The following is a 26,283-nucleotide window of genomic DNA, read 5'->3' on the forward strand; positions in this document are numbered from 1 at the left end:
TTTGTCATAGATTGTATATGGTGGACTTTGCTCAGTAATTGTGTGCAATACCTGAAGCAGAGTTCAAAAGTCTCCACTGTTGTTAGATCTCAAGCTCCCGAGAAGTTGTGTTTCTCGACAAAAAGGCTGGAAAAGAAAAAAAAAGGTTCTAATTGTTTTTTGGGATAGATGGGGGAGGAGGGAGGTTACCAGTTTATGAATGCTCTTTTTGAAAATAAGACTCCAAAACTGAATGTTCAAGGGAGAATGTTGGTAATGCTGTGGTTATTTGGTGTTGATTTTTTTTAATGTCAAACTGTTTATGCTTCCTATCCGTGTTGTGCTGAATTTAACCATAATTCTACATTTTACATATAGATACTATGGATAACTATCACCTGCATGTCATAGCTGTGGTCCTTTACTTTAATCTTCCTGGATCAGTGGGAGCCAAGTCACAGCAGATCCTTCCTGCTACACATCGCCGTTCAGAGTGCCGCTGGGATGGGCAGTTCTTACTGAATTGCTCTTTTACCAGAATATCTACTATTCCAGAAGATACATCACAAATAGCAGTAACAGCTGACTTGAGCTACAATAATATTAAAACTTTTGTGTGCTCTGATGGAAGAAATGAAGAGTGGATGCTAAAACACCTGAACCTCAGTAACAACCTGATTTCTGAACTCACTTTAACTGCTTGTACGAATTTACCCAATTTAGAAACTCTAGACCTCAGTGGTAATGCCATCCACACCCTCACACTGGACATGCCTACACCTGCACCAGGGTCTCAAAAGTACAGCATTGTTGATCGTCTCCTGCCTGCTTTGAAAGTATTGTCAATTGAAAGAAATAATCTTAATACAGTTCCAAGAGGTAAGCATTTCAAAAATCTTTAAGGACTTGATTCCCAGAGGGTTGGCTTTGGATATAATTCATACATCTTACGGAATCCAGAATGTGACTTTCTCATTTTATTACACTAAAGGTGAGGGAAAGTTCCACTGGCAAATACAGAGGCGGAAGTAAATCAGTTGTTTGTTTACTTTGTTCGTTCTTTTAAATAGAGTCTTAGCAACTGTACTGGATTAATAGCAGTCAAATATAACCAGTTTTATCCTTTAAGAGCCCAAGCAGTATTCTTACTTGTATAGAAAGGGGGAGTATGGATCTTTGGAAAACTACCCTTCCACATCCCAGTTGTGGACCTTAATGTCCAAAAAATTATTTTTTTATCATTAATTTCATACTACCCTTCAGAAGGAAGTCAGTGCTCTTAAATAATACTTGCTGTAATTTCAGTATTTCAGAGACAGGAAAATATATTTTGTTCATTGCTAACAATTTTGCTCAGTGCTGTTTAATACTCAATCACAGCGACCCCTTGGTGTAACAGGAGAGGGCTGTAAGATTTCAAGAGACTTTGAGAAGGCCTTTGCTGGTCACTGAACTATGCTGGGCAGCTTAGCCTTTATCCAGGGATGATTCAGAGTGGCCAAACAGTTTAAATGAAGCAGAAGCTACCAGATGAGCAACCCTGTCCTATACAATATGTTGGATTTATTGATGTCTGATAACATGATCGGATTCAAGAGTTTGAAAATGCAGGAGGACAAGTGATGACAAACAAAAATATCACTTATCCCACAAAGTCACACAAAGATAATATATTTGCCCCTACACAAGATCATGAAAGTTCTGTTTTTCTCCTTTTATGCTATTAAATAATTCTCTGGCACACAGGAGGAAATGGAAACCCATTTCATTTAATGATTTTGTAGTGTCTGTGTAGACAAGGTATCTGAATAGACAGTATAGACAAGCTTACATTTTAAAATATATCAAGATTTTGTTTTGATATAGATAAATATGATTTTGTTTGATTTAGATAAATATGATGCCTCAGAGGGTCAGACAGACCAATCCTCTTCTATAAGAGACCCTCCGTTTTTTTAAGTTCAAATTGCTGTGCATGGTACCACCATACTTCAAGTTATACTCAAATCCTATATTCATTTAAATACATGTTCAGAACCTTATTCTTGTCCAAAATACTTCACTAAAATTCGGAGGTTTAAGGTCTGGAAAGAAAACAAAACTGCAGTTTTATAGCAGAGATTTCCCACAGAAAAACCCTTCCCTACCTCCCCCCATCCCCCCAGGAGTAAGGCTGCTGTCCACTGCTGCCATACCAGTGTATATTTTTGGCAGAAACTTAAATTCAGGGAAGTAGCCACAGTAGAATTCCTCATACAGGTACACTCATGAATTTATGAACTGCCAGAACTTCTGTATGCCTTTCCCATTACCTACTTTTAGTTTCATAGGAAGAATTAATCATTCTCTCTGCTTTTCACAATAAACACAAAGATAATTACTCAGCAAACAGAACTGCTGTCTGAGAAAAGAGGTTTCTGGTAAACAAGGTGACACCAAGGGCAAAATTTTTAAGAACTAGTAGCTTCTCAACAATGCTGTATGATCAAAAATCACTTTAGAGTGGCACTGTGGTGTTGAACACTCAGCACCAGTGGGCACGCTGAGTGTTCAAGTGCCTGCTTTTCCACTGGACCTTGCAGGCTGGAGCTTCAGGGGCTGCCTTCACAGCACCTCAAAACAATGAGGTGTCTCCAGCAAACAAAAGTGTTCCTTATGCAAGGTGTTATGTTATTGAAACTAGGATGCACTGAAGAATGTACTGTCATGCTTCATAAATTTACAGGCAGTAGGCATAAGCAACAACATAGTTTTGTTTTCATTTGGTTTTACATCCTATGAATACAGTGCAAGTAATTCCACTCCCATGAAACTGCACATGCAAATGGATAGGAGATACTGTATCACCTTTTGCATCTTCATCTTTTACTTGCAATTAACATATTTAGAGCTTGTCAACTCAATATATTCTACCCTTTTCACACTCCTTTCCTACCTCCAGTTCTCCAGAGAAGCTTGCTCAAAGTACAAAGATCAAAGTCAGAATAATTTTGATAGCACAAAGAAATGCTAGTGCTTTTATGAAAGTGGCTTTTAAGACATTTTTAAGACATCCATTGACTGTGAATGTTTTAATGTGCCAGCTGTTGATGCTATGCAGCTTTTAGAATGGGACAACCCCTGACTAGGAAAGGCATAACACAAAGGATGCAGCCACTCATTACAATAGTGAGGAATGGAAGGAATTTTGTTGCAAAGACTTTTATAAAGACACTTGATGCAATTGAGAAAACAATAATATGAAATGTAAAAGAAGGGTTTTTTCTTCCTAGGGCTAGGCCTCCTGCAGTCTTTACAAACTGTTCATATGTCATCCAATGCCATACAACACATTGACCCAAAGGACTTTCAAAACTGTTCACAGCTGAAGGACGTTGACCTGCGAAACAACAAGATAACTAAAATTCATCCAGATGTCTTCAGAGATCTCAACAAATTACAGGTTGTAAAGCAATACAGCTGTTTCAATATTTTATGGTAATCATTAAAGATATTATTTACCAACTATTCAGCATGATTATATGGTTCTGATTATAATACTAGTGTAGAATTAAAAAACTGGAGAAAATGGTGAAAATAATATTTTATATATTTACTTTTTATATGTAGAAAACACACACACTGAAATGTAATAGATATAACCATAAATTCACAATTTCTCTATGCCACAAACCAATCCATAACAATACACATCCCTTTCTCCCCAATCCCTTCCACTGCAAGAGCTCTGCAGCTCCCTATTCACACAGAGGTAAGTCTACAATGGGAGAATTCTAAACACCACCATTTAAACTTTTCATCTATATTAAAAAGCTTAGAACAACACTACTGAAATCCTAAGCAGATTCAGAACTACAGAATTGCTTGTACCCCGAACCACTGTTGTAAGATGTTGCAATAAGAATTCCACTGTAAGCCTTATCAAATTAATTCTGTGTTATTTCCAAATAGGTCGTGGATCTCCGTGAAAATGCTCTGACAATCCCTCTGCCACAGATACTAGTCAGTTTGAACTTTTTTCAACTTGAAGTGTATTTGTCAAAGAATGACTGGATATTTAACTGCAGGCTAAATGCTTTTAAACATTTCTTTCATTTTATCTTTGACTCCACAAGGCAGAAATGGAGCCTTTCATACAATAAGTCTGCCAACAACTCCCAGAAACCTCTGCTGTATCTTTCAAGTTTCCATTTAAACTGTAGGGACAATGTTTTGCTCAAAAGGGCCACAGTCCCAACAGGGAACACATCAGTGCTGACCTGTAACTTGGACAACATAAGGGGTATGTAAAACAGGCACTCCATTCAAATGCTACTAAAATCCAAATGAATGCAGAATGATCAAATAAATCTGGTTTTAAAAGTCTCTTTCTAAAGACGCTGTTTAAAAATTGAATAACAATTTAACATGCAAAAATATTTCTGCTTATAATATTTGAAAGTTAGGTTTCCTGAGTCTTCATCTCCCTTCTTACATTAAAGGAGGAAGTGATGCTGAATTGCATACAAATAAGTTTCAATAAGTAATATATTGCAAATGTGTTAGTTCATTTTGGACTGAAACAAAGGACCAAACAGCAGGGTGGCACTTCTGAGGCATGGAGAAAACCAAGGATGCAATAGTTTTCAGTATGCAGTTACAGCAAACTGAATTGAAGGCTTATTTGCAGGGAAAAAGGTTTCTAGTTCTTCTAAAGAAGTACAGCCACTGTAGCACACACTTCACTTAAAATTAATAGAGAACATTGAGGGTATAAGCAACAAAACGTAGGGAGCCAAGACTTACTATGCAGATGGAAAACTAAGATCAAACTCAGAGCAGAAGGTGTACCTGTCATGTGCCATCAGGCAAAATGGTTTAACTCTAATGGACTAATAGCACTTGGAGGTGGTAAGGCTTTCCCATGAGAATCCTTCATCCCCAAACGAAAATATGCAGGACCCACCAGAAATGCCACCTGCTCTGTTTACAAGAAAAGTCACAGAAACCTGGATTAAAATCAACACACTGGATTGCAGCAAAACTCAGCTGGGAACGAAAGCTGATCCAAAGACAAAGCCAAAAATGCAACCTCGAAACAAATTGCTAGAAGCCAACAACCAGCCACGGCCCACACCAGCACAAGTTTGGAACAATTGCTCAGTCTGTATAAATACCTTGATTTACAGAACTTTTTTGCTGCAGCCAGATCAGGAACTAGAGGAAAATCACAGTGGTTGAAACACTGACAGTGAAGAGGTGATGTTTTACCCCACAGCTGTACACAGGGACCATGGCCAGGCTGCAGAGCAGCTGGCTGTAGATGTCTCTTCCACAAGGAAGATCAGCAGGTGTTTCCAGTAAAACCCTGAATTGCTTAGATGATTTCAGTGACCTCCATCCTCACATTACCATTTTTCTTGTAAAGTCTACAATTAAGATCCCACATGTACTGTGTTTTTAGATGGGAGGCAGTGGGGACAGGCCTGTAATATGGTTTAACAGACTTTGTACCATGTAAAATTACTTAGGATGGATAAAAGGAAAAGGGATTAATAATAAACTGTTAAAATTATGAGAGATAGTCCAGAGTATATTCTTAAAAATAATACCACTGGGCCCTCTAAGCCCAAGTATACTATGCTTTTAACAAAGACTGAGTTTGTATTTTCTTTCATTTCAGGCAATGGAGTCTCTTGGTGGACACCTAAGGGCAGAATTTCAAAAAATCACAGTCTTCCTCATATGACATTGGACAAAATGAATAATTTAGTGATATACAAGGCTGAGAAAACTGCTGAAGGATTATATTTGTGTCTTTTTAATACAACAAAAGAAAAGTATCTCATTTACAATATAGAGGTGAAAGAAGGAGTCTCAGCATTTTTGGTTAGAAAAGCCAGGGACACTGTTTTTAGACAGAAAGAAACTGAGCCAAACTTTGCACTGGCTGTCTCCCTCTCTGTGCTCATTACATTTCTTTGTGCTTTTTGTCTGGGAGCTTTTGCTAGACCCTACCTGGAGCGCCTGTGGAGACTCGTGCGCAGGAACAAAAATTCAGGGTCAGAACACACCTATTCTAATCAAGCTTTTTCAGATGAAACCTTGAGCAGAGAGTCTTCTGCAAGCAAGCCAACAAATATGCAGTGTAATACGTTAATTTGCGACAAGAATTCTTTAAGAAACACACTGGTTTTTCCTACAGAAGCTTCTACTGTGTATGAAAACGTCACTGGCAGTCGTGTACATTCACCAAATCCCAAAGCAGAGTACCAGAAACAAAGCAATACTGAGATCAACAAGAAGAAAATGCCAGCGTTTTCAAAAGTCCAAACTAGTATTGACAATAATGACAGCATAAATATTTATGATACTGAACTATTTTTTGTAAGGACGGATTACCAGAAGAGCAACAAAATAACATCAAACAGCAAAGTAAGAAACAACTCTGGTCTGCTGCAGTCTGAGATCACAAAAACTACACCAGATTCTCCAGAAAGAAAAGGTGTTCTTTCACATACTAAACCCAGGCACGCTAGAAAATTTATGCAGGGAAGGCAAAGCTGTGAAGAACAACTTTGTCTAAATGGCAACAAAAATATACCTAGCAATGTTGGAGATTTTATTTCACCCAGTAGCTTCAGAAGAGATGCAGATATTGAGAATTTAGGCATCTATGAAACAATAGAAAACTCTCCCATGACAGAGCATGACTGTAAAAGGATACATTCAGATGAAAAAGAAGCTTCAGCTGATATATTTGGTGACAGTTCTTCAGCTGAAGGGACTCCATTCACAATGAGTGACTGTAGTTCTTTAGCAGACTTTGAAGTGGAACAAGCTGGTGTTAGTGACAACCTGCCAGTGTGTCAGTCACTGCTAGATGAAGCCAACACAGACAGTGGAACTGAGAAGTTCGTAACACCACCGGAGTCTCCAAACAGTACTGCTGAACTTCAGCAGACTGGGAAAAATGGAGATGAGAACAGTGCCTATTTTGAAACCACTATTAATTATGGATCAGATACCACCATGCAGGAAACAGCATCCACTTATACTGATAAAAGCAGTGGCCATGTAAGTGTGTCAGATCCAGATACAGTTAGTTCTTCAAGCCAAGAAACTCCAGGTACATTTGATTATTTTACTAATGCAGAGTCAACAGTACCAAACTCTATTTCTGATTCTCTCCACAACCAAAGTACAGATTTTGGTAACATGGTACTTAAGTTAGAACCTTTTCCCACGTATGATACAGAGAAAACTTCTGAAGAGGATGAATTGCAGCTTTCTCTGTTTCCCAGAGAACCACAGCATTCTCTCACCTTCAGTCACACAGATCAAAAAGAAAATGTGTCATCAGGAAGTACAGATGAGCACATAGCCAGGAACTCCCCTGAAAAGAGTCATGGTGAAGCAGACATTAATGCAGAGTTAACAGTACCAAACTCTATTTCTGATTCTCTCCACAACCAAAGTACAGATTTTGGTAACATGGTACTTAAGTTAAAACCTTTTCCCACATATGACACAGAGAAAACTTCTGAAGAGGATGAACTGCAGCTTTCTCTTCTTCCCAGAGAATCACAGCATTTCCTCAGCTTCAGTGACACAGAACAAAAAGGAAATGCACCAGCAGGAAGTACAGATGAGCACATAGCCAGGAACTCCCCTGGAAAGAATCACAGTGAAGCAGACACTACATTACGAAGAAACACCAGTACATCTGAGGACAATGGCTTTGTTTTTGCTCCCATTGATACTGGTTTGAATGAAGTTGTAAAAAAACCACCACTGCTGCACTCCAGCCAAGAATCATCTCTTCACTTGCTGCCTGAACACACAGCTGAAAAACATTTCATTTTTCTTACACAGCAAGATGACTTGCTACCACAGGAGAAGCAGGCTTGTGCAGATAAAATGCAAGGAAGTTCTGATGAGGAAAATTCTGATGGATTCACAGAATTACAGGATACCAGCAATCGCAGTCTGCCTGAAGAAACAAAGTCTTGGAGTCCTACAGCAGTTCTGCTGCATCTTCATAGTTCTGGGAAAACACAGTCAGAATTCACAACAGATGATCCCTTCCAACTGGATCAGAGTGATGAGGATCCATATTCCTTCTCAATCCCACAAGGTTTCTTCGATGAAAGCACACCATACAGTTCATGCTCCTTCCCACCAAAGCCTACAGCAAATACAATCTCTGAAAGCACTGATTCCAGCAAGATGAAGGATCACACTACTTTGGCAGAAGTGGAGAATCATTCTGCAACAACTTTAGAACTTCAAAATTCCAGTGAAACTCTCAGCCAAAAAAGTCGGACAAATTCAGGACAGGACCAGTTTTTTATTAAGAAGAAAAGAGCATTTGATGGATTTGCTAATATTTTGCAAAGCAGGAGAACAAACTTCAATAGTTGAAACACAAAATGGTAATACTAAGCTCCCATAGCATCTATGTCATTACAGCAGGTGCGAACATTATTTTGTTTTAAAGTGAAATTACTTTTGTTTAGAAGGGTACTCGTAAAAAACCCAATAACAGACTTCATAAAAAGCTACTCCAGAACATTAATAAAGCTTTTGCTAAATTATATTTACTTTCTCATTTTTGGTTGTTGATACTAATATTTCCCTTGGAATTTGCTTCAGATACTCAGTTTTGTCTTTTTGTCTAAAATAAATGCAATATGGAAATTTACATTATTACTATTACTGTGTTTTCTTATGGGACTCAACCTGTACAGAGAAATAGTACATACTACTATCTTTTGCTTTTTGAGCCACATTTGTGGATTATCTCTGAATTCCTGGTGTTGCAAAGATAAGTAAAGTCCAAGCAGTATTGAATTGCCTTTCAAAAATTCCTTTTTAACTTGGCAAAAGAGAGAAAACCACCTTTCTCAAAGACACAGAATAGAATTCAATTTTACAGAAACATCAGTTATAAAAATGTAGGTATAATAGGACATCACCTGAAGTTTGCAGATGTGGTGACACAGGCAGGGTAATTTTAAAAGCGACAAAGGATCCTATATCCACTTGAGAATTTTACTTAGAAGGGGAAAACCAAGAGCAGTTCAAAACTGCTATTTTAGAACATCAGCCAAAAGATAGCAATTGTAAGGTAAAATTACCTCTGAATATAGCCCAAGGCCCTTTCAACAGACTCAGTACCACTGATGCAGTCCTTGAAGGGAAATGTCATCATGAAAGGGAGCAGACCCAGCTCCGGGAAAATGCAGGACACTGGCTACAACTCTGGGAAAACTCTTTCACAAAGACACAGGTAACTCCTAAAAGCTCCAAACAGAAGGAACACATTTCAATTCCATCACAAGAGGAGCAAGTCCAATAGCACACTACATCACTGAAACTACCTTTAAAGAAAAAACTAAGAACAAAGCACCACTGCCAGTCTCAGTAAAGCTCATTATCCACAGAACTTGTGGCCAAAACAACTTTAAAAATGCAATGCCTGAAAAAAGCACTGACTCACTCTTTTTGGCATCTACAGATCTTCAAACATCATTAACACCTCTCCAAGGTCTGTCACCTTTCGGTTGTTGCAGCTGCTAACATGTTAAGAAATCTAACTATACAAGCAAGGCAATTTTGTGAATCATGGGGAAAAAAAACACAGTGCTCTATTGATATCTCATACACTGAAATGTTTTGCCATTTGTTTGTGCAACAGTCTAATAGAATTTCAAAATATATATTGGAAAATTATTTTCTCATCTTTTTTTCTGACCATGAAAATGCTGCAGTGGTGAGGCAGACAGTACACTACTTGTGAGAAGCTACAGGATTTTTAAGATTCCCTTTATGCCATAAAGTTGTGGAAAAGTTTCTGTTATTGTCAGATGTAGTAAATTTGCTCCTTTTTAGTGGGATTTTAACATGTGGCAAAGTATTCATTCTACTGTCAAAATATTATGTTTCATCTCAAACTTATCTTCGTATGGCTTCCTAATCTTGCCACTGTCCTTTGCTACTCATCTCTCCATTCTTACTATCATGTCTTCATTCAAATTCAAACACTCAGCTGCTTCTCCTCCATATTAATTCATTTCATTAGCAATTGCTCTTTAATACAAAACCTTGGTATTTTCTGTGACTTCCACACAGTACTCATCATACTCTGCTGCTCCCTGCCCACCCCATGTTAGCATGTCCTTCTGTACAGTTACACAGTCCCACACACACTGACCCAAGACTGTATCTTTACATTTCATCCACTCTACCTTGCTCACACTGAAAATTAAGTAATTTGGCCACTGAGAATTTTCTAGGAACCTATACTAGTAGGATGCCCCCTGCTGTTAACCAAAGTCACAGAATAGGCTCGATAAAAAAGGTGCCTGAGTGTACTCTGTATGAATTTGTAAATGAAGCATGAGCAACCAGCCAAGAGGATGCTGGCAATAGTCTGGACACACCCTTCTCACAGGGCAATGGCCTGCCAAGCTCCACAATCAACAGGACACAGAATCCCTCACACAGTGAAGCAGGACAGGACAAAATGCAGGAGTTTTAAAAGCAGATCAAGAACTTCAAACACAGTAATCAGGATGAAACAAAACTCCCATTTTCAAACAAAATAGTTTGATAATTGTCAAGTTATTTGCTGTAGGTACAAAGCATTTCAATCTTTCCTGAATATGCTGAAAATGGGGCTGGAAAAATAACCCTTAAATATAAGGACAAGACATGCACATTTAACCTACACATAATCAAGAAACTTTTTTGGATAGTAAATTCTTCATGGTAGAGAAGACTGTGACTCACCCTCTGATAAATACACATAAGCAACAGCTTACATTCTGAAAATTGGCAAAGCCAATCCCAGCCTTCATCAGAAACATAAACACAATGAACACTTTCTTCAGGATGGGTTCTGCATTACAATATTCTAATTACAATGTAAATACATCCACTTCAAGTAATATTTTAAGTCAAGGTTGGAAGCAGTACCTGGAGGTCACCTAGTCCAATGCTCCTGATCAAGCAAGGCCACCTAGAGCCATTTGCTCAGGACCATGTTCAGATGGCTTTGGAGTATCTCTCAGGTTAGACTCAGTAACAGCATGGTGACCCCTCACAGAAAAAGAGAGCAGTTCCTGATGTTCACATGGAGCCTCCTATGTTTCAGTTAATGCCCACTGCCTCTGGTCCTGTCACTGGGCACTGGCTGAAGTCTTTGTCTTCTTTACACCCTCCCTTCAGATATTTAAATACCTTAGTAAGACTTCCCACAGCACCTTGTCTTCTCCAGGGCAAACAGCTGTAAGCCTTTCGTCATAGGAGAGATGTTCCCATCCCTTCATTGTCTTCATGGCTCTTTACAGGACCCTCTCCAGAATGCCACAGTGTCTCTGGTACTGGGAAGCCCAGAACTGCACACAGTACTCAGGTGTGGCCTCATCAGTGCTGTGTAGGAGGGAATAGTCATCCCTCAGCCCACTGGCAATACTTTGTCAGAATCAGGCAGAAACCACTCACCTTTTTCACAGCACAGACTTGTTGCTGGCTCGTCTCCGACCTGCTGTCCACCAGGACCCCCAGTCCCTTTTCTGCCAAGCTGCTTTCCAGCTGGGGGCCCTCAGCAGATACTGGTGCAGGGGCTGTTCCTCCCAGCTGCAGGACTTTGCACTTCTTCTGGATGAAGCTCATGTAGTTCCTGTCAGGCCATTTCTCAAGCACGCTGAGATCCCTCTGGAAGGCAGCATGATCCTCTGCCTTATCATCCTTCACTTCCAGTTGTCATATCAGCAAACTTGCTGAGGAGACCCTGTGCCCCATCACCCAGGTCAGTAATGAAGCTGTTGAACAGGACTGGACCCAGCTGTGACCCTGGGGGTACGGCACTAGTTACAGTAATATTCTCCAGTTAGACTTTGCTCTGCAGACCACCATTCTCTGGGCCCTACAGTTTTCAGTTTTCACCCATCTGCTAATCCAGCCCATGCATCAACAGCTTTTCTATGAGGTCCTTGTGGGTCAAAAGGCTGGACCAAGATGAGTGAGTAACAATTATGCTCCTGTAAAATTTAGTCTTGAGACATTTCTGCTCAAATTCACTTATTGTTGAAAACTTTTGTATTACAGTACTGTTTTACACCAACACACTGCATTTGAACCATAACCTTTTTGAAACATGTACCTGTTCCCAACAGTTTTAAATACTGATTTGCTCCACTATTAGAAACCAGGGGGACAAGATCCTACACACAAATTCCCTGCTAATACTTGATAAAGGCTACCTGCTGATGTATGTTCAGATATGAAAATTTCTGAAGTATGAATCACAGAAAAATCTGAAGTCAGTTTCTGAAACCAATACAAATACTGTTTATTTCTGGGATGCCATTTTACAACAACACCAAGAAAAGACCTAAAAAAATCAACTGGATTAACTCATGTTAGGTGGCATAATAGTATTATCATCATATTGTGAATCACAGGAGTTTAGCACACCTTATTTATGTAATATCCAAGTAACTAAGACATAAAGCATTCACAGTTAGAGGTTAACTGCTGTTCCTGCCACAGCAGTGTCAGTAGGTGCTATTTTGACACACATACACATGCACACACACACACAGTGGGGGAGTGGGTAAGGATTTAAAAAATAAAAGCAAACCAAAAAAAGCTGAATTTTGGTCTCAATTACAGAAAACAAACCATTCCGTTTGTGGATGGATTCTATATACTTTTACAACAATATGAAAAGACAAAATATAAGGCCTAGAAAGAGGTATGTTAGCAGCTATAAATAGAACCAGGGCACTAGCTAACCTTTAAAGCTGCCTATATAAAATCCAAAAGTATCAAACAATTTGTGAGACTTGTGACTGAGGGTCAACAGAAATCTGGGAAAACCTTAACACAAGTCCATTTCTTGTCCTTCAAAATAGTAACTTGGGAACATTAACAAAGTAGCAATAAGCTGTAACTAATTTTGATCGTGTGAGCATATTTCTGATGGAACAAGACATGTTTGCGGTAAAATGGGAGAAGCCTCTACAGAATTAGAAATGGCTACACAAAGATAACCTAAGCAGTTATTGTAGCTTAAAGACAATCTGAAAGAGGTTTTAACTGAAAACTCAAGTACATAAATATTTTCAGTAATTTCTATGTTCTTCAGCTTGCTTTTCTTGGAAAAGATAAAAAGTGAAGAAATAACAGTAATAGAGAATTATATTAATACTTTAAATACTTAATATCACTCTGCCTCAGAAGGAAATTTAATTCATGGACTGTTTTGGTTACTAATATTAACAGAATAATTTAGGTTGAAAAGATTAAGATTACTGAGTGCAAAGAGCTCCAAATGTTTGTCATCTCTCAAAGAACATCAACTGCTATAGTCTCTGGACACTGTTTTCCTTTCACTAACTGTCTCTCCAATTTACATCTCCCAAATACCAAAAATTAACTGTGGATTGATGATCAAGTTTCTGCTTAAAGTTCAGTAACAGTACAACAGTAACATTAGCACAAGACCCAGAACACTTTTTCAGGAATGACCTCTCAGTGTCTTGTCCCAGAAAACAGCACGTTTTGTACATTACTTTTCCTAAGGGTTGGGATGGGAGCCCACAATCAAACAAAAAACAAGTCTACATCAGCTAGATTATCAGCATAATAAACAAAAAAAGCAAATGCCACACTTGTACTAAATACAAGATTAACTGAGTATGTTAGTTAAGTTTCCACAACTATTAAAAGTTTCTCCAATATACAGGAATAGGCAATGTTAGAATCTTCTACTATCAGCCTATTTGGCAAAACCAACAGGATGGATAGCACAGGGAAGCTCATCAAACCACACAGGTTCATTTTAGTCCATTTGTTCACTATAAATGTCAGTAAAGCTGTCTCTACTAGCTTTAATTGAATCTGTGCTTTATTTTATGAAGATGCATGTTTATAAATCTGCTGATGGCTACAGATTCATACTGTTTCAAACGGAAGAAAAAATTTGCAGCATCCAATTCATTTCCAAACACATTCTTCCTTTCCATCACTCCCAATTACTTCTATCCATATTAATAAAACAAGTTTGTTTGCTTACACAGCTCACGTACTTTCTGAGGTTTCTTTCCCCATTTATTTGCCTTTAAGTAATTTTTTTTATTCTGATAAACATTTGCAAAACTGTCAAAACCTGGCTGAACCGACTTCTGTCAATCCTGTTATATGAAAGCTATGCCTGTAACAGTAATAGATTAAAAGTGTCTTTGGCTCTTGCTTCCATTATTGGAAGCTCAGTTATTTGTGACCTACAAAACCTTTTATATAAACTTGTTTTTGTTGCAGGATTCACACCAATTTGTGCTGAACAGTTTCCTAGAGTCAACAGCTAGCTTAATGCTTTAAGAACAATTACACCTATTTCACTTAAAATCTTGGCAATCACAATTTGGCCTAATGTTACAAGTCATATTGCTTCTAAGTTCATTCTTTGAAGAACTAAACCAGCAGCTCCACTGGCATTTCATTATGGTAATGCTATTGTAATATACACATTTACATCAGAAGCCTTAATAAAAGGTGTGTTTTCTTAAGAGGCTTATTGTAAACATTAAATTCCACACTCCACTCAATTTCTTGTGCAAACTGGCATCAAACATGGAATTAAGGTTATGTGCATTAGTACATGAGAAAGCACTGACTGTGTATGTTTTACCACTACTAACTTTAAAAAGCACTATTTAGTATTATGGAAATCCAAATGTAGCTATTTCACAGGAAAGGTAGTATTTTCTTCCTAGCATCATGAAATTCTAGGTTTCGTATATGCATGTATATTGTATATTTACGTATATACGAATATACACAAACAGACACACAGTTTTTGTCTTTGGCAGCTGAGCTTGAAAAACAAAAACCAAGAACAACAACAAATAGATCTGAACACAACTGACCACCTGTACCAGGACAATTACAACCTCCTGGCCCAGGGCAGCAAACTAATGTGCTTTTGGCTAATCCTCCTCCTAGACTTAATCCTGAAATGAGTGAAGTCAATGGCAGTTGTTCCTCACTTGATAGCAAGGATAGAACCTTCAACACAGAAGAGAATTTCACTTTCAACTTAAAATGCTTTCCTTCTCCTCCCCTGGATGGCATTTCTAGGGAAATAACAAAACTGCCAATACCTTGTAAAATATTTCTACAGAAAAGTAATGTTATTTGTTGTTCCAAGACACCCACTGGCCCTTTGTTGTTAAATGCTTCATGAATCAGTAACATTTTAATAAATCCTTAGGGATAAAAGTTTAATAGCACCTGATACTTTAAGGACCTATTTATAAATATCAACACTAACATTAATAAAGAAGGGTAAGGCAAAGACAACTTGACAGAACTTAAACATTACATTTACAGAACTTAAACATTATTCCATTCATTCATTTTTTTCCCAAAATAATCACTAGAACCATCCCATACAGATAGAGATGAGTGAAACAGGCAGTGGTCCCTACTACAAAGTAGTCACTTAATGCTGGTGTCTTACACGCCCATTGCCTGCAATGGACATTCTGCTAGGAAACCTTAATCCCCAACAGGAAAGGAAAAGTAATATTTTGACTATTCAACATTGTATTTTTTCCGATATCATATTTTCAAGTACTTAGAAACACAAAGCTGGAGGCCCTTGGAAAGACTAGTGCTACAAACAAAATAATCCCCAAAACCTTTATTATGTCTGTGCTACGGGTGAGCATACTTCATTCCCCAAACCACTTATTTCAGCTAGAACTTTCAATGTCATTGGGTCACCAGATCACAAAACAGACCAAACACTCTTAGTACACCAAAAATTAAAAGGAGTATGCCAAAGGCAATTTACAAAAGTCTAAAACCCATTTTTAAAAGGTACTTTAATTTGTTATTTTGTACCTGTAATGACTACTGCAGTTTTAACATTAAAAAGTCAGTACTTTTTTCTTCAAATGGAAATAATCTGTGGCATGTACAACTATTACAGTGTTTAAATATTCATATGTATATATATTTTTTAAGACATCAATGTTTCATTCCTATAAAGCATTAGGTCAGGTTTGGCAAATTCTGGTGAAGGAAATCACAGCATGTCTTCTCAGAAATTGGCATCTCAAATAGTAACACTGAAACCGTAAATAGTTCTTCACATAACTATGGCCAGAAAGACTGAAATGCTACATTTGAGACCAAAAGAAAAACAAATTAACTGAAGTTTCAACAGACATGTAAGTGATGATTAGAAATATGCCACAAAATTATTTTTACAATACATTTCTGCAGAAATAATTCCTAGGTGAAGCCTTTTTTTATACACATATACAAAATTTAGACAGCAATATACACATAATCACAGTGAAGACTCTGGCAAGTTCACCAATTTGTAGTGTAAATACAAAATGCAAAGCAACCTTCAAAGAGAACAATGCTAAACAGCAAGCATAGCTAGCTTGTTAAATAGCAAACATCAAAAGTTCCTTGCCAAAGGGATGCAGTGCAAGAAAAGCAGCATGCACTTTGATACAGATAGCAGTTTATGGCTAATGGTTGACATAACTGTGGTAACAGTGACTTGAGTGGCTGTGCATAGTTACACTCCTATGTCATCTGTTTTCCTTTATACCATTCCACAAACTCATCCAACAACACTGGCCCTGTGGAGAGATAAATAACTGTATTTTACCAAATTTTGTAAAAGAACACTGATTGATTAAGCTCAGAGAAATAAATTATTTCAGAACATCAACATATGGTAGTACTTACAGGCTCCATCTTCATCATAGTTACTGAGGTCAAGGTTAATTGTTCTGCTGAATTCAAGAACGTTACACCATTGGTCCTTATTGATAACTTTGTATTTTGATTGCTGCATGAGGCAAGAAACAGAAATTACTGAAATGTATTTTCAACTGTCTCAAACTCAGATTTCCTTACAGAAAATTTAAACTTTTTGGTGCCTTATTATTTTAATGTGTATGCCATCTAAAACTAAAAAGGATTAAACCAGCAAGTATTGAAACTAGTGTTGAATTATGCTTCTGATTAAGACATCTTTTAGAGGGCAAACATACAGCAATAAAATAAAGTCCAAAAGCAAATAAATAACATTCTAGTTTGTTCTGCATTACACAAATTGTAACAGCATAGGGATTTGGGAAAAAGGAAGAAAGGGAAGATAAGCAGCTGCATGTGCTGCTTTGGTGGTTACAGTTTCCTAAATCAGAACACAGCATTCTTAGCTGTTCATTCTACCTCGAGTTAAAAGTATCAGAGAAGACAGATTAAAAACCCCCATAATTCTGTTTCCAATTCCATACCTCTAGAAACTGGTGAAACACTGGAAAAAGGGACCATGCTTTTCCTAAAAGAAGGCCCAACATACACTTGGCAGTATTGATATCTAGGCTGCGCTGGTCCTTTTCCTGCATGAAAAGGTCAAAAAGGAAAACAGAGCATGAATTCCAGATTTTTCACTTCCCTCACAGCTCACCCATGGACAAACTAAATTATCATGTAAATAATATACAGCAGTATCTAACAGTGTTTTAACAAAACACAACTTGCCAGTAAAATTTCCTTCCTTATAGGTATGTGGCTTGTTACATGGAGAGGCTGCTTTTTACACATGTTCCCAACAAAAATATCACCGTTATGGCAGGTGAGGCATAAGGTCATTTCTGACTTCAGACCTCCCTAGCAAGCAATGGCCACCACATCCCCAGCCACGCTGGCACTTATCCTCTGCACAGCCACACCTCTCAGAATAGCAGTGCTGTCCCCACTTCCCACCCTATCATTACAACTACATCGACTGTCAATAGACACTCAGTGCTAATTGACACCTTCCCTCCTCGAGAGTGAGCCAAGGGAGGATCTCTGTTCTGTTATTCTGATTACATTAAATTCAGATTAAATTATCAAATGAGCAGACAGAACATAGGACACTAGCACACTGAGACTCCCCTCTGGACTGTTCAGTTTTAGTTCAACGTAACAACAGTATATTTAAGCTTAAGCGCTGATTTTTTTTTTTGTTTCTGCTAAGTAAGAGCAGCAGCATCTGTACCCAGTGGCAAATATTAAGTAACAAATTCTGCACATCTCCAAGTAACATTGCATTTTGTTAAGTAGTTTATTCAACCACATTTGTTATAATGAAAATATACCAATTTTGCTGAGAGATGAGACATAAACCCCCACACTTTTATGCCTTGGTTTTAATACTGAGCTACAAATTCACAAGTTAATGAAATCACAAAAAATAAATTTCCATATTAGCTAATGTAGCCCTTGTTCTGTGTATGCACTTATGACAGCAGACTGCAAAGCCTAGATTAAGAAAACACAAGGTATCACAGAGTCATGGAATGGGTAAGGGACCGCAGTGGGCCATCAGGTCCAGCCCCCCTGCTCAAGCAGGGTCACCCTAGAGCACACAGCACGGGATTGCACCCAAGTGGTTCTTGGCTAACTCCTGAGAGGCAGACTCCACAATCTCTGTGTAGTCACCTGCACAGTGAAGTTCTCCCCCATATTCACAGGTGGAACTTTCTGCTCACAGCCTCTTGTCCTATTGCTTGGCACCACTGAGAAAAGCCTAGATCCATTCTCTGACACCCTCCCTGCAGATACTGACAGACACTGGTAAGCTTCTATCCTTTAACCAACCCCACTGCCCTTCAGCAGACTTCCTGCAGGAGCTCCGTGTCTCTCCTGCCCTGAGGAGCCTAGAGCTGGGCACAGCACTCCTGATGTGGCCTCACCAGGGCTGAGCAGAGGGGCAGGATCACTTCCCTCAACCTCCTGGCACTGTCCTTCCCAATGCAGCCCAGGACACCAATGGCTTTCCTGGCCACCAGAGCACACTGCTGACTCATGGACAGCCTGTGGTCCACCAGGGATATTCTGGATGCAGGGACTGTCTAACAGATCATTGCAGAACAGCTAGCTGCCCACGACAAAGAGAATTGTGCCCTGTGTTTCACCTGCAAAATGCACTTGTATGTATTACAGGATATGCATCTTAATTAAAAAAAAGAAAGCTCAAATCCTAACTGAATTGTCTCCTATCATAGAAGAAGGACTTGACAGTGCAACATCCCAGTTCTCAGTCAACAACAATGCCCTAGTCACAAGGTTACGTTCATTTCATACTAAACACTCCTCAGTTCTGAAATTGTATAGACAAAATTTAATGTAGATTTTTGTACTAGTATGATATAAATCTTTCACTTATTTCCAACCTCAAAAAGTTCTAAAAACTAATTCTCCTTCCAAAGCCCATCTACACTTCTGTCACAAGTACCTTTAAAACAGAAATAATGCTGCTGCCAGAATACATTTTATTTTACCTACTGTTCATTCTCTGAATTCTTCCCACACACTCAAGTATTAATGAAATCAGGCTCTATTGCCTTTACTTTGGCCACACTGGTTTTTCATGCCTTATATTCTTACATTTCTACATTCTCTCTCTCAGACTACTGATCAGAACAAATTGTTCAGATAAGCCCTTTCTACCCACCTCCAACTGCCTAATGGCACATCTGCCATGACAGATGATGCAATTGCATTCTTAGCACACATTCCAGACACTTACATTCCCTGGATACAGTTGAAGGAATTTATTAACAAACATTATTTTATCTGAGTATTTTTTTACACTAATGATAGACAGTCTTCCTGAGATTTTTTTCCTTTAATATTTCACATTAAAGATCAATTTAAGCCATGCAATAGATGCATCTGTATGTTCTCAAACTTGGCAATAACAAGGGCAAACATGGACTGAGGAATGTTTTTGTCCTTAATATCAACATATGGTGTTATAAATTATTTCCTCAAATCTATGCTGACTTAAATCATGCATGCCACATGAAGCCCTGATGACACATTTTTATTCACAAACTAACTTCAAATGCCAAATCAACAGACTCTTTAAAAACATTTTCCCTTAAAACTTAGGAAGTTTAGACAAGTGGTTTTTTGCCATAGAGCACTCCCCTGAAAGAATTATCCTTAGGACAGAAATGATACAATCTCCTGAATGTGAAACCATCAGCTTTTTTCCATCAATCACTTCAGTGATCCTGAAAAAAGTTATGCCCAGTTTAATCTGACATCTATAAATATACCTGCCTTTGTTCTTTTCTATTCTTATTGGTTGCCATTCTCCTATAGACTTTCCCCAAGTCTGTAGTATGCAAAGTTCAATAATCATATTAGCCAAATATTCCCCAGTTTATACATCATTGACTTCAAGTTCTATAATCTGCAGGAGCTTTTAGTCACAAATGAAGTCACAGCACCTGTGTCTCAATGTTTAAATTTTTTTTTGAGACCACTGTTTGTCACACCAGTTTGGTACCTCTTGAACACACACACTATCCACCTTTGAAGTATCTGCACTTACTTTTGACAGGCCATCAGCTGGCACAGGTTTGCTCTCTATCCCAAATATTTCATCAGTATCTTGAACTTCTTAGGCAATGCCTTTGCATTACATTCAGCAAAACTAGCAGGATATAAAAATTCCTCCTTTGCTGTATGAAGCAAGAGGTTGATATAGCTTTTCTTTTCCTCACATACTAACTAATCCCATGCATTTTTTTCTATTTAACTGCAAGTTTCCTTGTTTAAAAGTGAACAACCAAAAATCCAAATGCTGAGATGCAAAAAGACTGAGGTACCAAAAATCTGAATTGCTAATGGCAGACTATCAGAACTGCTATCAGTTCAATTTCTTATTTTTTTTTTCTCATGCTACTTTTTTTGGTGCAAGTTTTCTTAGTACTTCTAGTTTTCTTGCACTGAAATATAAGGTTCAGTTTTACCTTTCTATGTTAAATCTTCTGTACACTCCATCACATTAGCAAAACAGATGTCCAAATTCTATTTCAAGATGTTATTTCAGGAAATAAAGTTCTCTTATTACTCCTTCCAAGTATGTATAATCTTATGTATATTGTTTCCCTTACAGATAAAATTTCATCAAACCATGTTTTATAGCAGGAAGACAAATATCAGAGTATTCTTTAATAAATACTGAAAACATCATTAAAGCCATTCCAACAACAATCAAACAACAATCTTCTGAATCAGTATTTATATCATATCCAGCTTTTATCATGTTACCCATTTTCATCAGCTATTGAAATGTGTGAAGTGGCTTCCTGTTTTAAATAAGTTTATGCTCACAAAATTCAGAGTAAGAAAAACCACAGTAAATTATAAATTCAGGGGAACTCAGTGATAAAGCTCCAATATACAACAGAATGGGGCCTAAATAATTTCCCTGAAGTCATAAAATAGCTTGAGGCAGAGATGTAACAATACATGTCACTAAACCACTAAGCATTACACATCCTATATACTTTTCCAGTTTTGACATCTTGCATACACTGTTTTAGAACACAAATTGTTCCATTTGTTCAAAGCAATCTTGAGCGGTACCTTCAGAGAAACAAACTTAGAAGTACACAGTCTTTCAATTATTATTTATGACAGCAAAGTTTGTAATTTCAAATGCACAGTACTTACCCGTGCAAAGTCAAAGGCATATCTATAAATAAGTTTAAAATTGGTAGGCTCATTTAATAAAGATCTCAAGTAATCCAGAGAATTTCTCAATTTTTCCGTAGTATCACACCTACAAAACAAGCACCAAGTGAGTTTAGAGTCTGAATTCTTATTGATATGTCTGATGTTCTAGGAAAGAATCTCTAATGTGTATCCCCATTGAGCTGTTCAAAACACACCACTCTGTACAGACACATATTTTTGAGTATGTCTGCATAAAATGCCTTATTAAAGCTGTAGCGTAAAACAAATTCGGATGAAGTAGCAAAGTCTTACACTGGGACTGACTGGCTTTGTAAAAAATGCACTCCCCAAAAGATAAAACTAAGAGCTTGTCCATGCATGGCAAACAAACATCAAATCAATGCAGTGAAAAATACTTCTAAAGTCTTGCTGAAACTACAGATCTTCCTTACACAGTTTTAGTAATTCTCTTCTGGAAAGTAAGTCAAAACAGTTCCTTCTTTCTCCAACTCCCTATGAAACATGAGTATTTATTTATGTTAATTTTGCCATAAAATTAAGCTCTTAACTGGAGAAAGAAACTCTTAGAAAGAACAATGCAGAGTTACAGAAAGGGTTTGTATTATTTAGTGTTTTAAATCACTCTAACAACATACCAATATCTAAAAGATACATGCAATCCAGCAACAAAGATTGTAGGTGTCCTTGGGGACAGAAAGAGCATCAAACCTCATGACATTTCTCTTTTATTGAGACTGCAGATCTTCTAATCCAACTGTATTTAAATGTGCAACATCAGGTTTCAAGTTGTCTCTAAGTGACCATATTAGCATAAATCAGGCCAAAAATCTGTGACTTGTACTCCGTGGCAGAGTTCTTTGCTTTAGGTGTTACGAGTCAAAACACTAAAGTGTGTTTTCTGAAAAGCTGTGTTTACTATAATAAACTTGTAAGAATTTTCAAGGCACTTACTGTAGTGATGTCATTCCTTTTAACCATTCTTGTAATGTAAAGTAACCCATGTTTTGTGCATCCAACTTCCATGCTAGCACAAGCATTACTACCTGTTTTAAAGAGAAAAAAATGGAGACTGAGAATTTAACAAAAAGATCCATGTGCTTTATAAATAACCACTGTTTAGTAGGATACAAATACTTTTACTTGTATAAGTGGAAAGTTCAGAACTTCACTACACTACGTTAGAAGTTAAACTTCCTAAGTGACAAACCTGTACACAATCCAAATGAAGAGAAGGTAACAGTACAAATATATAGAGTGAACATCTACCCAAGTTATCAGTCATCTCACGGGCAATACAATGGGGAGAAGATGAATTGGTGCAAAAACTGCAGAAAAGGTTTCCCAAAGTAACTACAAAAGTTCAGTATCAGTTTGACAAGCTATGCCTGACATTTGTTAAAGCCTCATTTCAATGAAAATCACCTGCAATCCGCAAAATCAATTACTTGAAAGTTAATCATGATCCCATAGTTCAAGCAGATAAGTAAATCTAGATGAACTAACATTAATACACATCAAAACACAGGCTGATAGGTCATACTTCAGTTTTGCCCAAAAGGAAAGAGTCTTTTTCACATTTCACACAGAAGACCAAAGCAAAAAAGTATTTAGATAAAGCAATACCATATTATTATTATCTTATTTATCAACTTAAGAAACCACTTTTGACAAATATGTGAAAGAAAAACCTGCAGGATAACTGACCCTGCCAGCCTGAAGAAAAAAATAATCAAGTCATTTAAATTTGCAACTCAGCCATTAACTAGCTAAGGTTAGTGCAACTCTATACAGCTTATAATGAGAAATCAGAATACCTGCTTATACCTCCACATGTCTGCAAAAATCACAACATTTATTATTATCCTAAACTCTGAAATTAGCAAATTACATCTGACTTTCCAGTACATCTTTCAAAGCCACAATTTTCATTTACTTATATGAAGCTCCATGGATTCTGTAAAAGACAGGACTTACAAATGCATTTAAAGAACAAAAATTAGGCACTAGGAAAAAGCCTGTAAAATGCACAATTGTTTTTTAGATTTTATTTATTTATACATATAACTATACACATCTCATATACAGAGTAAGTATCTGTATTTATATTCCTTATTTGTTTTTTTGAAATGCTATAATGGTAGTGCCACTACTTTGAAATCTCTTTCTGTCCTAGAAAACCCAAAGGAAACACTACTTGTTTGTTAGTCACTACACTAAATCTTGAATGTAGTCTCATTGTTTCAGAGAAGACAATCATCACCTTTTTCTTTTTTAAGATCTCTCTTTTTCTGGAGAGCCTGAAGGTTGGTGGTCTTAAAGTCAAAGAAGGGGCGGCAGTGAAGACAAATTGAGATTTTACAGGTTGACAGTCTGGGATTTAAAGCAATGGCAAGATATTCCCAAATGTGTTTCAAAACCTCCCTGGTTTATATTTCTTGAATCTTTTTAAACTCTCAAGATTTTTTTTAATTCTTGGTGGAAAAGCAAGAACTGCAAGACTAGCTCATGCACACCACAGCAGGTGAGGCATTTCTAAAATGGATTCTGAACTTACATTTTCTGGTTCAACTCCAATGTCTTCACAAAATTTCTCCATCCCTTCTGGCCCTACAATGTCATCCGTGCCTGTAAACAAAATGTATTTTACTCATCTCTAAAAATCAAAATAGCCTGTCCTTTACAGCACAAAAGAAGCGCAATCACATAGTGCAACCTACTTTCATGCAGTTTGTTTTGTTTTGGCATGAAATAAATATTTCTGCACTTACTATCAGACTTGGATTCACTTAAATCTTTATCTCACCTTTGAAAACAGAGAAACTGTAAAACAGCTTTTCATCCCTGCCAATCTTTTTACTCGTTTACTGAGATAATCTTGAAAGTGTAAATTAGTATGATTTTTTTACAATGCACTTAAGACTAACAGAACACCCACATAATATTAACCAATTAAATGAGTGGACGATGGCTAGTGAAACTCATTCCCTGTCTGGAATCTCTACTTTATCACAAGATCAAATGACATAAAAACAAGATGTACAGCTATACAGGATACAAGGCATTATCATTCCCAGAACCTCATTCCTTATTGTCTCATATCCTCTTTATACAATGTTATCCTGCTTATTCATATTGCTACACCACGGTCACACATCATCTGTCTAACAGTAAATGTAACAGGAAGGAAATAATGAATTACAGTTATTTCTTTGTCTACTTAACAGGAAAAAAAAGATTCAAAATACAAATGCTATTAAAATGCACCACTAATAAAACATGCTCTTAAATCAAAATATTTTTAACTTCTGTAATACTCCTGAAAAAAATTATACAGACATTAAGAATTGTACTGTGCAATTCTACACTTTAAGTATTTGAACTATTTTGTTAGAATTATTTGACTCATGTTTAAAAGGGCTCACTTGAAAAAAATACACGCTGAAATGCCTACTTTCCTCCAACATAAAGATCACATGTGCAAGAAAAACAGGATTTATAAAGGGAAGATTAATCTGTGTTTTATTATTAGGTGATCTAATCTAGAAATAACAAGGTTTAATTATGTCCTTTCCCATCTTCTCATAACAGCCTCTCAGTTCTCAGAGCGTACACAGCAGCCTTTAAAAAGACTCATTCTGTAATGCAAAAACACACCAAGGGAGGGAAAAAAACCCAAATGCTATGTCAACTGTCTGCATACATAAAGAAGACTTATGAAGCAAGAACACAAGAGATTATTCCTTGAAAATTCAATTTTTAGAATGTTACTCAATACTGTAAACAGACTCGTACTCTCCACTTTTCTGTGTTTTATCTTGGTGTGTGCATCCAGTGGAAACCCCAAAGTTCTTTCACAAACAGCCTTCCTTTCATCCTTTCTTTCCATGAAAGTCTTGACAAAAATGAGTCATGCCTGTTGCTAGAGTAAAAAAATAAATCAAGCTGGTCAGAAAGGCAGACAATCTAACAGGTTAGATTTGGCTTGAATTTGTCTGAATCTCCTCTCATAGACTTCCACAGACAAGTGAGATCTCAAAGTATTTAATTTCATTTATATAATTTTATTAGGAGAAAAAAATGTTTTATTACATCAAATTAAGTCACTCTTCATTATGTTTAAAAAGTAGACAAAACAGAACAAGCTAGACATGTTATTCAAGACATCACCAGAAAACTGCAAGATGACACAAAATATCTATTTAATTTCTTTCTGGTCTTTACAGACATGAGGTCATTTTCCCCCATATGCCAAATTTTTCCTTTCAGAAAACATTTGCAGGAAAATACAACAACCAACTTCACTAATAAAGGATCATCTTCTGTGACCACAGACCATAATTAACATTCCTAGAAATAACGCCTGAAGAAAGTTCTCATACACAAGGGCGAGAATAAATAATACAGGTTACCTTCCCTATACCTTGTGATGGAAAACTATTTGATAAAATTAGTATGGGATATTTTAATTCATTCACTTCTTTGCTTGAAACCCTAAGCACCAGATTCAGCAGGAACAAAACTAGTGTCACTACCTCCCTCACCCTTTGGGTTCTTTTAATTAAAGACACACCACTTCTGAGGCTAATTCTGTACTATGCAGCACTAACATGGCAGACGACAGAGGGGTAACAACATTTTCAACAGAAGTACAGCTTCAACTGTAGATTTGAATAGTAACATATACATGTTCCAAAACATTTCAAATCACACATCTTCTGTATTCTTTGTATAGGATATAGACAA

General features: G+C 37.2%; 2 protein-coding genes across 9 annotated transcripts in view; one reads left to right on the top strand and one right to left on the bottom strand.

Moving 5' to 3' along the window:
* Nucleotides 1-17: 17 nt before the first annotated feature.
* LRRC66 (leucine rich repeat containing 66) lies at nt 18-8,513 on the top strand. The gene is made up of 4 exons (XM_041402879.1): nt 18-858; nt 3,252-3,421; nt 3,931-4,261; nt 5,642-8,513. Exons 1-4 carry the CDS (start codon nt 363-365, stop codon nt 8,380-8,382), a joined length of 3,738 nt encoding a protein of 1,245 aa, XP_041258813.1. The 5' UTR covers nt 18-362; the 3' UTR covers nt 8,383-8,513.
* A 3,778-nt stretch (nt 8,514-12,291) lies between these two features.
* The window catches only part of DCUN1D4 (defective in cullin neddylation 1 domain containing 4), a 41,610-nt gene continuing 27,618 nt past the window's right edge, over nt 12,292-26,283 (bottom strand). For all 8 annotated transcript variants that reach the window (XM_041402775.1, XM_041402774.1, XM_041402780.1 and 5 more), the window contains 6 exons: nt 24,095-24,165; nt 22,492-22,583; nt 21,517-21,625; nt 17,295-17,399; nt 16,741-16,843; nt 12,292-16,631 (listed from right to left, as the gene is read on the bottom strand). In XM_041402775.1, coding sequence (XP_041258709.1) covers nt 16,576-16,631; nt 16,741-16,843; nt 17,295-17,399; nt 21,517-21,625; nt 22,492-22,583; nt 24,095-24,165 — 536 coding nt within the window. In that variant the 3' untranslated portion in view covers nt 12,292-16,575. The remainder of the gene's footprint in view (nt 16,632-16,740; nt 16,844-17,294; nt 17,400-21,516; nt 21,626-22,491; nt 22,584-24,094; nt 24,166-26,283) is intronic.

Source organism: Onychostruthus taczanowskii, unplaced genomic scaffold, assembly GCF_017590055.1.
Source record: "Onychostruthus taczanowskii isolate IOZ18803 unplaced genomic scaffold, ASM1759005v1 scaffold2, whole genome shotgun sequence".
Classification (NCBI taxonomy): domain Eukaryota; kingdom Metazoa; phylum Chordata; class Aves; order Passeriformes; family Passeridae; genus Onychostruthus; species Onychostruthus taczanowskii.